At 42.4% G+C, this 13,442-nt stretch overlaps 1 protein-coding gene across 1 annotated transcript in view; it reads left to right on the top strand.

The window, feature by feature from the left end:
- Positions 1-6,022: 6,022 nt before the first annotated feature.
- gpc3 (glypican 3) overlaps positions 6,023-13,442 on the top strand; it is a 110,783-nt gene continuing 103,363 nt past the window's right edge. The window contains exon 1 of the mRNA XM_085788461.1: positions 6,023-6,452. Within this exon, the coding sequence (XP_085644587.1) occupies positions 6,296-6,452 (157 nt within the window). The 5' untranslated portion in view covers positions 6,023-6,295. The remainder of the gene's footprint in view (positions 6,453-13,442) is intronic.

The following is a 13,442-nucleotide window of genomic DNA, read 5'->3' on the forward strand; positions in this document are numbered from 1 at the left end:
AAGTGTTTTGTTGCTTTGGCCATTAAGGTTGTACAACTTCAAATGGTGGAATGAGTTTTTATCAGTGGTACCTTTTTAAGAACCCTGTGGTTTTCACCTGATGTTCCTGAACACACCTCTTGTAATCACTGTGTGGGCGTGCACAGGCTGTACTTGATTGACAGCTGCCTGACTTGTGTTAGTTTAGCTCCTTGTTAGATGGAGACAGCTGACAGCTTAACTACTCCCACTAGAGCATGTACTTTGACAACCTCATGTAATCACCAAACATCAGTCTGAGCACAGGTCCAGTCAGAATAAGTAACAAAGCAGAGGGCTGTGGACAGAAGCCTATTCATAGATAAACTGTTAATTTGTGTTCATCTATACATCTGATGTCCTTCATCAGATTAATTTCCTGCAGAGATTGCATATTACCACTTTGGTTTTGTGTTTGGCCAAACTATTTTTATTTCAAACACCTTGGCTTGAACATAGAAATCCAGCTTATGAACTCATTAAATCCACATTGAACTGTGTTATGGTTTTGGCTCAGTTATTGAGCAACGACTGTTGTTGCTCCAGGTTCATGAGGTAGTCAGGATCTCCTCTGTCCCAGGTTCATTAAATCTCTCCTCATATTGACTCAGATCTCATCCACATATTCACACATATCCACATATCCCTTCAGCTTTTGATGAAATGTATAAAAATGCAGTGGAAATGGTTGATTAATTTTAATCTGTCATTCATTGAGCAGAAATTACAAACATTCAATGATTTTATGTTTGTAAATTAAGTATTGTTAAAGACTATTGACTTTGTTGTTATAGAAGCTTAGAGATCTGCTTAATGAATATTCTTGACCATTTATACCATTTCTCTAATCCTTTGTAGACTAAAAGATATATTATGGTGTGGTGCAGCAGACTTGACTCCATTACACATTTGATCAGTGCTGCTTTTTCTGGTCATCAACAATGGTAAATAATAGGATATCTGTTTAACTTGTTGAAAATGCAGATTCATCTGCAGCTTGTTACTCTGAACCGAGTCGGCTCCTGTTTTCATCTTGCAGGACTTACTTATCCATATTAGATGGCTCAAACAGCCCCAGTCCTCCCAGTTGTAGCTCCTCTGTTCAAAACACTGGGACACACATTCCATCCTACCAGGAGGTGTCAACATGAGGCCTGCTCACTGGGCTGAGGCCTTTGTCTCTGTGGCGGGGTGAGGAAGCAAATACATACATATACGTATAGGTAAATGTGTTCGTTGTCACAGCTAAATTCATACTAGACAATGCACAGAGTCCAGATTTGATGAAAAAAGCTCCAAGTGTTGGTGGCCATGATTAACCTCCTCCTCTATCAGCAGCAGCTCCTGCAGATCAAACACTGGCTCAAATGAATAAAGTCAAAATGAGCAGATGCACTTTAGTTTCTCTTGAAGTCGGCCAATCAGAGGCTGCAGCAGCAGCAGCAGAGAAGGGCAGTATGGGAAAGTAGGTTAAAGTTCATCTGGGAAAGAAGGCAAGTAAGGCAACGCTGCAGCCCGTTCCCACAGCGCAGGGAGGGGTGGAGGGGGTGGGGGCACCATGCACTGGAGCCTCCGCATCTCTGAGCGTCGTTGGTTTGGATCCATGTAAAGTTCACTGTGGCAAAAAACAATGCTCCAGAGTGTGTGTGTGTGTGTGTGTGTGTGTGTGTGTGTGTGTGTGTGTGTGTGTGTGTGTGTGTGTGTGTGTGTGTGTGTGTGTGTGTGTGTGTGTGTGTGTGTGTGTGTGTGTGTGTGTGTGTGTGTGTGTGTGTGTGTGTGTGTGTGTGTGTGAGTGAGTGTGAGGCGCAGGATGGAGGGACGTGTTCCTGCACAGACAGAGCAGAAGGCGGTGTGGGGGCAGGGTTTACCGGGGTCAGAGGTCAGCAGCCTCCTAGGTCTCTGTGACCAGCACGGCGCTGAACGGAGGAGCGAGGAGCTGCTGCTGCTGGTGGAGGTGGAGGAGGTGGAGGACTCGATGCAACTGTTTTCCCGGTCCAGTCCGTGGACCTGCGGTCGGTCTGTCTGCGGGAGAAACTTTCCAAGAGGATGAGAGAGCTGCAGCCTGGGGAAGGTCTGAGCTCCGATGTGAGGGACACCGTGTTTTGTCCGTGACGGGATTTAAAGACCACATCCGTAAAGACTGCGTCGCCCGCGCGCCCTCTCCTCTCCTCTCCTCTCCTCCCCCACACACACCCCCACCCCCACCCCCACAAAGGGAAAAACAACAAGGAAGATGCTCTCACCATTTCATGCATGACAAAACTTTTTGTGCCACGGGAAGAGTGGCAGAGAAGACACAACATCTGCGGAGGAAGGTAGGTTTGCTCTAGCAGGGACTATATAGAAGATATTACCTAAATGTGTAGGTGTTTATAGACTATACATGAATGTAATATGTCCTAGTAAAAAGATGCAGGTGACTTAACGCCAACACTTTTCAAAGGTCTTTCTGCAGCTTCCTCCGTTTGTTCCATCACATGGGAGCGTAACGTGCTCGTCATGGTGCGTGTGACCGACATTGTTCATTAAGTCAGATAGGCTACTTCTCTCCTGTGTTGTTGTTGTTGTTGGAGAAGTTTGTGCTCAGTGCAGCGACGTGTTGTCTCTGTTCATTCGCCCCACAGCACGTGCTCCGTAGCCTACTAATGTGTAGTAACAGTCTGACCTGTTTTCACACAACGGCACCAGTCAGACTTTATATTCTGTGTTATGTTGTTGTTGGGTGGCGGTGTAGCCTAGTTATTGTAAAGTTTTGACTCGGTGACTCTTTGTTGACTCGGGACAGTGAAGTTGGTCCAGTCTGAGTTTGAATCGTCCATAAACATTCAGAGTCCTCTTCCTCCTCCTCCTCCTCCTCCTCCTCCTGCTGCTAATGTTGCTGCTGTATGTGTCGTTACGTCACCGAATCAAAGCGGATGTTGATGCATTTTTTTAATTGACGGGAGTTGATCATCATCATCACGAGGCTGTTGGCGCCACTTTGTTGTAGCCGAGCTGCACGAGGCCGCCCCCCCCCCCCCCCCCCCCCACACTCTCCTCGTGAGCCTCTGTGTTCAGGCTCGACAGAAAAATATAAGCAAATGTTTTATTGTTGATTTAGAGAATCAGAGGTGGAAGTTTTTATTGTCCTAATAAAAGTTAAAATGAAGCCTTTAAGTTCACACTCCCTCCGCGCCCGCGCGCGCGCCTGCTGTGAGTGGACTGTGAACGCATGTCCTGCACAGAGACTCCTACAGCTTCATATAACATAGCCTACGTTCAGTCTTCTAACTAACAGAATCTTTGTAAAACGTTGAATACTGTGTGTGTAGCTATGACAAATCAATTCAATAAGAAACAGAAGGCTTAACTTTACAATGTCTTATTTAATGTTTCCGCATTTTGGAATAAAATAATTAGATTTTTATTCCACTGGGGGTTTCTGTGTTTTTTTTAGGAGTTTTAGATTAGATTAGTTTTAGATCAGAGTTTAGTTTATCTTACATCTTAGGCTACTCCTGATTAGGGTAGAAACACACACTACAGTTGCTGTAAATCATGTTTTCATTCTCCACCTGTGAGTTATAGGAGCAGGTTAAACATTTCAACTGATTTGAATTGATTTTGTTGTGTTTCAGATGGTGCAGACTGGAAGTATGTTGCCTGGAGGAGTTGGGAGTGATCCAGCACATCAGTCTCCTGCAGACTCCCCGGCCTCCTCTGGTCCTCCAGCTAAGGTGCATCTAGTGTAGTTAGTGAAGTAGTTCAGCATCTACTGCCCTAGTTGCTCCTTCTGGCTGGAGGGCTTGTTATTCAGGCTCTGAAATATATTTCTCACCACACTTGCCCTGGAGAAAACTTTATCACTCACGACATTCCTCATGTTTTTTTTTTCTTTTTTTCCTTTCTGTTTTTTTTTTTTTTTTTTAGAGCACTAATGCATCTTAGTTTTTTTATTGTTTCTCCTGGCTCATGGTGCAGCTCTAATTTAAAGAGATTAGATCAGGATATCTTCACTGCTGACTCATCTATTGTACAGAACAAAGTGGTAAAGCCATAGGACCATTTTCATTATTGTTTTTTTTTTCAATTTACTCAAATTTACTTTCAATAAAACTTTCAATTGAAGTTCAACTGTATAATATAGTATATTTTACGCTTAAGCAATATCAAACTCAGATATAATTATCATTCAACATCAATATTACTTTACACACATGTTATGATCATTTTATTGTGTTTTTACTGCTGTTTTTTATTGGCTTTGTACTTCTCTTTTTACTGTTCATTGGGACTAATAAAGGGGTATCTTATCTTACTCATCTCATTTTATCTTACACCTCTCAGTCACACAGTTTAAACAGTAAGTGAAATAGTGAAAAATGTCAATTCCAATAAGAGCTGAAGGTAATACTGATGTGTATCTGTGCAAACGCAAAAATATTTGGTTCATAGTGATAAAAAAGAGCTCAGTAATTTCATGCTGTATTTGTCCTTGATAACTGAAGATTATTTTTCAGATTTCATATTTGACTGGGATTCTTGTTTCAGCAGTGCAACGTTCAAGAAAATGTAACTGCGCCAAATGAAAGTATACAGTATATACCAGTTTACGGTATTTGCATGATAAGCTAAGGCTGTATCATGCTCTTTCAGTGTGATTTTAATGTGTAGTTGAGAAAAAGCTCTAATGAGTCAACATTTGAGTTGTTTCATTTTGCATAAACACGCAAGTGAATAAATTATTGTAGCTACATTTATTTACATTCATCAGTGTGTTTGTCACAGGTTATTTTAATGACTCATGACTTTTCTGAAGGCTGAATATATTGTTGACTCTGCAGTTCAAAAGTGCTCACAGTGCAGGTAGTACACACTCATCTACTGCAGTTTGTGCACTTCAGGTATTGCTGGTCACATTGCCTCATGGCTCACACTGAGCTCCTGGTATCTGAAGCTGAAATTAGCTGGGTTTACAGCGAGTTTTGTTGGTTTGCTTTCAGCTGCTGCCAGTCTCTGCTGTGCAAATCCATGCAAAGCTCTCTGTTTCTCAGACGTCCAGCCAAAGGAAGAGATATATGGGTTTTGTTTTCTGTTCCTCCAAGCTTTGAAGAACACTTGAAAGAGTGAAATTCTCACTCAGCATAGGCGCAAGAGAGCAGCTGTTGTTTCCCCCCCTCTGTTTGACTCAACAGGCATCTTAACATTAAATTTCTCTGACATTGCTCTTTGTCTCGCTGTTTTCGGGTGGATGACTCCGCAATTTCAACGCTTGACACATTGAAAGAAATTGCACAGTATCCATCTGCAATCCGCCAGATGTTTTGAGCAGCTTCGCGTTCATTAGGTGGTGCTAATGAGTGTGGAGATGTTTAAGAGTAGCTGCAAAAACAGATGTGCCTTTTCTCCGACTTAATGAACTTCTTGCAGAGAGGGTGAGTAATGTTTCTGGCCTCGCGGAAAGTGAACACTAGATGGCACCATTTAGGCTTTATTGGCTCTTTGGAGCTGAGTGGAAGTGAAGAGATTATCCACTTTGGATGAGAAGCTGCTTTCAGGTAATGTTAGTGAATTAGTTATTAAAGATGATTTGTGATTTGTTATGTTCGCTCATTCAGGTGCAGCTCTCTCTGTCATGCTCACTTTCTCCATGTGGCTGAATAATAAAAGCAGTTTTTTTTAACCTCATACATGCCTATGTCATTTTCATTATAATATATGTGCATCTCGTGGCCACATTAATCCCCTCCGTTAGAAACTGTAGGTTCTGCGCCCTAATTGCCTCCTGTAACGCACACAGTCATCCATCTACCTCGACAACAGCTGGCGCACTACATGAATCCCCTCCTTATATCACCGCTCCTGCAGCCGCACACAGCCACTGTATCAGCTCGCATCACTGCCGCTACACGAGAGGGCACATCTCGTAGTACGCGCAGGTTCACGCCGTGACGCGCGCTTATGGTAGGAGCGCGCGCGCGCATGTATGTGGGGGTTCTTCATCGGTGCAGCTCGCCGAGGAATCAGTGTCGCAAGTGAGGAAGGACTCTTTCAAGTTGTGAGCATCGTGCAGCTTCACCAAGAGGCGCAGCCGAGCAGCTTCCAGGAGGACGGAGGGTTCAGGAGGAACAAACCCGGAGAGGAAGCGGGAGGAGGAGGAGGATGCTGAGCCGAGCAGATCCAGGAGCTGCAGCTTCACCTCATCACAGCGCAACCGGCGGATCCTCCTGTAACTTTTAATGTGCTGAAGTTAATCTCAGCTCTTTTTTGTTGCTCTGTTGTGTCCGGTTCGGCTGCCATGGTTGGTTCGTCAGCCCGCGGTGCGCTCTTCCTGTGCGCCTTCCTCCAGCTGTTCCCCCTGCCCGGCGGACAGGTGCCAAACTGCCAGGAGGTGCGCACAGTGTTTCAGTCTCTGCACCCGGGCTCCAAATGGGTCCCCGAAAACCCGGTGTCAGGTAACTCATCAACTCCAAGATTTATTATTACCTATACGGTGTTTTGTAATTCCGTGCTTTACGCACGCGGTGCGGGGTCATCGCACCTCTGTGGGTTGAAATAGATTTAAGATCTGATTGCAAACACTCATCATCATCTCCACTGTTCAGTTTCAGGGGACAGAACCATTACAACAGTTTCTCTTTTAAAGGCTGCTGACCTCTCCAGTATCAGCGCAGAGAGCCAACCCACACACACTCTCCATCCCTCTGGCTCTACATTTACCAACCTGCTCTGCAAAATCTATTGGCCGCGTTAAGTGTCTTGTTAAACTGCAGGTTACATTTGATGCACTACCAGTAACTGTTAAATAACAGCCTGCAGAATCTATTTGTTCTATAGTATCGATCCAAACATGGGCGCAGGAAACCTTTCCCTTTGTCCAACTTAAATTTAGTCAGTTCTTTGAAACATGGGGTGCAAGTATCAGCATCTTTTTTTGTTATGTGGGTCTGAATCTCCTGCTTTGGTTTACAGCTTGTTCTCTTGTTCTGTGCTGTAGCTGATGATGGAGTGCACACACAAAGAAAAAGATCAGCACCAGTGATTAATAGTCTTGTTCCAGGCTGTGGTCTCTTATTGGCAGCTTTTCCTGGACCACATTGTCACTGAATATAGATTGGTAGTGTGATATGAATTGTGACCACCCTGGAAACAATTTAGTAAAAGATGCAACTCTCCAAAGAGGATAATTATTGCTCCATGGAGCTCAAATGTCACTCAGGTCTCTGCGGGACAGAGGAACAAGTCCCAGGCCTGTTTTGCAGCAACACATGTATGTATGTTGGTATACCGCCTGTTGCATGCATTCTGAGTAAATGGAGATCTCTCTCATGTGGCCGAGTTGCAGCCAGCTGCAAAATGTTAATTGGGTGTTTTGGTGTCACGTCAGCACGGGGAAGTGCTCCGGGTTAAGTGTTTTCTCTCCTTTTTTCACTCATCTCACTCCCACCTGATTTCGAGGAGTTTACCAAATAACACTAAATGTTCAGTGAACATGAAAGAGTGTAACCAATTGCAAAAATGCTTCGAATCAATCAGTGGGAGAGATGTGCAGAGCGCTTTGAAGCATGTTTGGTCATGCTTCCTCTACCACATATTAATCTGCCATCTGTGGGTGCATGCAGCTGCATCCACTGAGCCCTACATTTCTCCATGTATCATCTTTAGTCACACGCCCTCCACCTATAGGCCATCAAGTACTTTATCTGCCAGCCAAAGGGGATAGTCATCACAGCAGGCCGAGAGAAATTATTTAGCCTCCTGAAATCTGAGGCTGGACGCCACACACACACACACACACACACACACACACACACACACACACACACACACACACACACACTCAACTCAAACCATTACTTACACTGGAAATCAATTCACCAGTCGGCCAAAGGACAATTCATCCCGGCCAGTTTGGTAGTTTGGTTTACACTTTCCTGCGATGCCAGTGAATCATCTGCTGCAGAATAAGTGCAGGTTTTATTAAGTGACTCGTGATAACACATTACACCGATACGTGTTCGATAAATACAAGATTCACAAACCTTTTAACAGTAATGCTGTGTCTGGGCTTTTAGAGACATTAGGTCCTCTGGACCACACCTCAATACTGTTTTTATCAGCTTTGTGTTGCTTGTCCTATTATTTACCTTATTCTGAACTGAAATCTGCTGCTGCAGACAGTGACACATTACCTGTGTATGTCTGAAAAATGTAGGTAAATCTAAACAGAGGATTTTATATTCTGTATGTGTGATAGGCGCTGACAGGCCTCAGGTTCACCTCCGTCCCACTGAGCCTCAAATGACAAAAGGTTTGTCAAGATGTTATTCATACAGTCTGCCTTAAAACAATAACCCCACAGTGCCCAGACATCAGAATTGAATGTATTTCTCTTTTTACACTAGATTTTTATAAAAACCATTTAGTGCAAAATCTCCTCTTTGTGTTATTTCTCTTTTATTGCAGCTGAACTGAATTAAACTGTAAAACACTAAAGGAAGTTTATAAAAAGCATCATTTTAGAAGATAGGCTTTCCTCTGACTGCTGAAGCCTCATATCAGCCCCAGAGTTACGTTCAAATATTTTCTTTGCACACAACAAGGACTGTTTTGTGCTTTATCTCCTACACAAGTGGAAGTGCACTAGAGTTTTGATAATGGTTAGTGTGAACAGATGGAATTAGGCTATAGTAAAAACCTGTTTCAACTCCATAGGGCCTATTGTTCTACACCCAGAGGCTAATATGGTTCATGGCGACATTCCAGCAAGACAAGCAGTGTCCAGCCAAAGCTAAAAATAGACATGAATTAGCCTAGTGATATTCTCCATAGTGCTGATCTCAGAGCAGCGCTCTGACCCATAAAGAACATTATAGCCTGTTTACAGTCTTTGGTTTATATCCAGCGTATCTTCTACTGCCCACTAGTGGTGCCATCTGTGTACTGTCCCTAAACGCAGCCATGAAGAAGGCTGCGGGTGCATTGAGGCTGTTGTTGGTCTTTGGATCCTCAACAGGTGACAGGTGACCTACCGTAGTCTGACCCTGGGAAGCTCACGCAGCCTCTACTGCTCTGAGATCAGGTGGCTATGTTAGTACAGTGCACCATGCATGCGCAGCAGACATGTAGGCCACGGAAACTAAACGGTAGTGATGTAAGATAGCCTACCACTGATATTCCGATCTGATATCAAGTAAATCCAAAGGTGTTTATTTTTATTTATTTATTTATTTATTTATTTTTACAAAAGGCTTAATGTGTGAAGAGGGAGGAAGCAAAAAAAAATAAAAAAAAAATAGACGGTTCCAAATTAATGCAATGACACCAAAACACAGAGTGTAGCCTAATGGTGCTGTAAACATTTTTGCAAATTTAGAACATAGATTTGGGTACTACATTGAGCATTCACATTTAAAGGAATAGGTTATAAGGTAGCAGCGAATAAATCACACATATCTTTCTTATAGAGAGCCTAAGCGGAAGCAGGAAGTAACGGTCACCATGGGACCTCAACTCTGAAAAACTCGCCATTCAAATGAACGGGACTGAAAATTTTATTTCGTGATCCGTTTGAATTGTGCCATGAGAAAAAAATATGTCCTCTACCTGTTTAAAAGGTCACGTTTCATCCCGAGAAATCAGCAGTTTGTTGTAAAGCTATTGTAGAATAAAATTCAGAAGAATCTGTAAGCTGAAAGACTACAAGTCGCGTAGGTGACGTCACACACCAAATGCCGCCCTTTACCGTGTCAGTTGGTGACGTATTTTCTGTGGGACACAGATCTGTAGTCCGTAGAGCGGTCTTTACACAAAATACATTCTTCTGTTGCCGTTTTATGATAAACGGCTGATTTCTCGGCATGAAACGTGACCTTTTAAACAGGTAGAGGGCATATTTTTTTCTCATGGCGCAATTCAATCGGATCACGAAATAAAATTTTCAGTCTCATTCATTTGAATGGCGAGTTTTTCAGAGTTGAGGTCCCATGGCGCCGTTACTTCCTGCTTCCGCTTAGGCTCTCTATTCTTTAATCAGACCCCCCCCCCCATCACCAGCGTGCTTGTGGAAGGGGCGCATTGATTTACACAACCGTGGTTTGCCTCACAGGCGGAAGCAGATGTAGTCCCTTCCAACCGCCGAGAGTAGGTAGGCTAGGTCGAACAGCGAAGTGTGTAACGTTACTGTGAAGAAAATAATTGTTAACCCCAAATTAGTCCAGACTGATACTTTATTATGAGTATCGATTCCAAAACGGAAACATGTAGTATCGAAAGTATCCATACGTTACTGCGGCGGCGGCAGCCAGACCCTCTTGCGGCAAGTAAAGTTAGCTAAACCAACAGATTTCACTGATTTATTATTGCAGCGCAGCAGTTTGAGAAATTGAAGACAATGCAGTGTTACACATGCAGCACAGCTCCTGGCGGGAAAACATGAGTGCGTCGGCTGGGAGAGAGAGAGAGGAAGAAGAACCGCGAGTCTGACTTCAGCTAGTTAGCTAATAGTTAGCAGCAGAGCTAATAACGTCACGACTCCTGTGGACCGGGTGTGCCAGCCACCATGTCTAGGCCAGCCACCGTCCAACCACACCGAGCCAGGTGAGACTGGAGTGTGTTACTGTCAGTTATATGTTGCCATTAATGTGAGTGTAATGTGATCTTCCTCCATAGCTACTGCTCATTTGATACATTTACTTTACATTCAGAAAAATAATCCAGAAAGACCACCATAGGGCTGTCACAATCATGAAATTTTAGTTAACAATCAATTACCATTGATAATTGCGATTAAATATCATTTTATGCCACTGTTATAAGCCTAAACATGGATAATAATACACATAGTCCTACACCTTATGAAGAAGAACAGCCACTTATTGACATTATATTGGAACAACATTACATTTCTGTTTGACTTTATGCTTTGCAACTGAATCCATGATATAATGTCAGTATGCTCATTGAAATGTGGTCCTCCAATATGAATAGTTTGTGGCACTGTGTCATTAAACCACAGAGGAAGGAGGAGGTGCAATGTGATTATGTCACGTGGAAATAGTGATGGAAATATGACACATCTGTTAGTTTAATCAAGCTGTTTTTATACGGATGACTGGAAACAGTTTTAACTATGCAAATAATTGCAGTCACTTGTGAATAGACAGTCATGGATGGTCTCGGAATATAGGGAATTTCCATAGCCTATATAAGATATACACACTGATAAAATAAAAACATAAATATGAAATATGTAAAACCTACTAGCAGTTTCAAATATTGTCATATATGTCTAGCCTATTATACAAATATATACATAACATTTGTTTTATTGGCATATGTAATGTAAATGGACTCAAAGTCCCAAAGTCAGAGTTTTACCATGGATATAATGTGATAATAACAGATCCTTGTATAGGTCATATGGCCACATAACTTTTAAACATATATGTCAGACATTACACGTCTGCATGGACTTTACAGATCTATCTTTTAAACCTCTGAGGAAAAACAAAGCTTTCTAACGTATGCCCTGGATCAGCGCTGGGAGTAAAATAAAGTAGAAATGAAACAAATGAAACAGATTTTCTCAGGACCTCCCTGCAGTTAAAGTCGCAGTTAGAGCAAAGCACTGTTGGTACGTGACAACTGGACAGATTTACTCACTCACTGTTAATTGTAAAATTAAATCCAAATCGGTGTTTAGATTTTCATAAAACATCCCAGATAATTCAGCAGCTAATGGGGTGAGATCTGCCGTGAGGACATGGAGCGGCCTTGGCTGGGTCACATCGAGTCTTTCATCCAGTAGTAATGCTTGTGAGGACACATTTCTCTTACAATAAGGTGCAAATCCACAGCTTGAAGACGTTAACCTTGTAAAATGTGTGATTCATCTGATGGAATAATGCTGAGATTCCCGACCTTTGTGGACTGTGACCTCGTTATCTAAAAGATCACAGAGTGATTTGTTTCCTCTTGTGTTATAAGCATTAAAAATTTCAAGCAAATTTTCACCAAAAAAAAACAACATATTGACTGGAGGTGGTGCTGATAAAATCCACATAATTTGATGAAGCACGAGCTTTTAGTTTGTGTGAGGTCCTGAACGCCACTGGAATCATTAAATATTGATCGTTTTTCAGTGTCCAGTTGCAAAACCAAACATTAAATCATTAACAATAATCACATTTGCTGCCTCTCTAATAATAACATTATCATTACATTTTCAGCCTGTGTTTCTCCCCAGCTGCTCAGAGGTGAGGTTTAATGGCCGAAGTGAAAGCGACTGTGACCAGGTCTCTCTTGTTTAGCAACCAGCTGCAGTTTGACCGCAGCCTTTATGTTTTTTCTTGACGCTGTCTATCACTGAGATCACTTCGATCAATTTCATACACTTGAGCAGGTTTCAGAAGCTGATCTTTAGTGCAGCGATCCAGAAACCCCTCATGTGGAGCAGTGACTAAATCATCTCTCCCTGCCGTGATGCACTGGAATTAGAGACAGAGAATAAAAAAACCAAACAGAACCAACACATCAACTGTACTGCACCGAGTGATCCTGTTCACCTTGTTAATGTCCACCTGGGACTACAGATGGAAATTAGCAGTCATAGCTAAATCTGATGCAACTATCTCATTTCTTGTAAATGATTAATGTTATTGCACACTGCCCCTTGATAAATGAAATAAACTAAATGAAATCAACTTAACCTGCACAGCAAAAAAAAAACAAAAAAAAGCAGCCGCCCGAACCCATTGACATTCTCACAGGATGGAAAGAGTCGTCACACACGCTCTTTGTTACTGCTCCATTAAAAAGAACATTTTATTTTTGGCTGTCCATCATGATCCTTTCCAATATTAAAGTAAAAAAAAAAAAAAATCAAAATTGACATCATTAACGAGTCAGTGTCTGTGTACTGTCGGAAGGATTTCCATAATTCTTTCTCAGCTCCTCCACATTTGTCTTAATGAGCTGATTTTATTTTCTCACAAAAGCTTCAACCATGCCGCCACTTCTCTTGTAATATATTTATTTCTTATTTCTTTTATTCAGGCACAAGTACGTCTTCTGTTATTATTGTGAACTTTGTGCTCACTAGAAGTTTGGCTTGTAAACGCAGAACAGAGGGTCTCATTTAACACGAGCTCTTCATTGAGGCGTACAGCAAATGAAAAATTGATGAAATCAAATGCAGTGGATGGTTGGCTGAGATTTGACTGGGGAAGTATCACTTTCTCTCTCTCTCTCAGTGTGTGTGTGTGTGTGTGTGTGTGTGTGTTCGATGAGGAGATGTGAAGCAGCCTGTATTGATATGGAGTATTGTGCGGGGGAGGTGGCTGATTCAGGGAGATGTCCGCAGGAAGGCAGAGCTGAATTCTAATAATGCTGCATGTGTTGCCAGGGGGCACAACACAAAAAAAAAAAAAAAACCCGTAACAAAA

This window comes from Trachurus japonicus, chromosome 10 (genome assembly GCF_045865225.1).
Source record: "Trachurus japonicus isolate A0001 chromosome 10, Traja_1.0".
In the NCBI taxonomy this organism is placed as follows: Eukaryota; Metazoa; Chordata; class Actinopteri; order Carangiformes; family Carangidae; genus Trachurus; species Trachurus japonicus.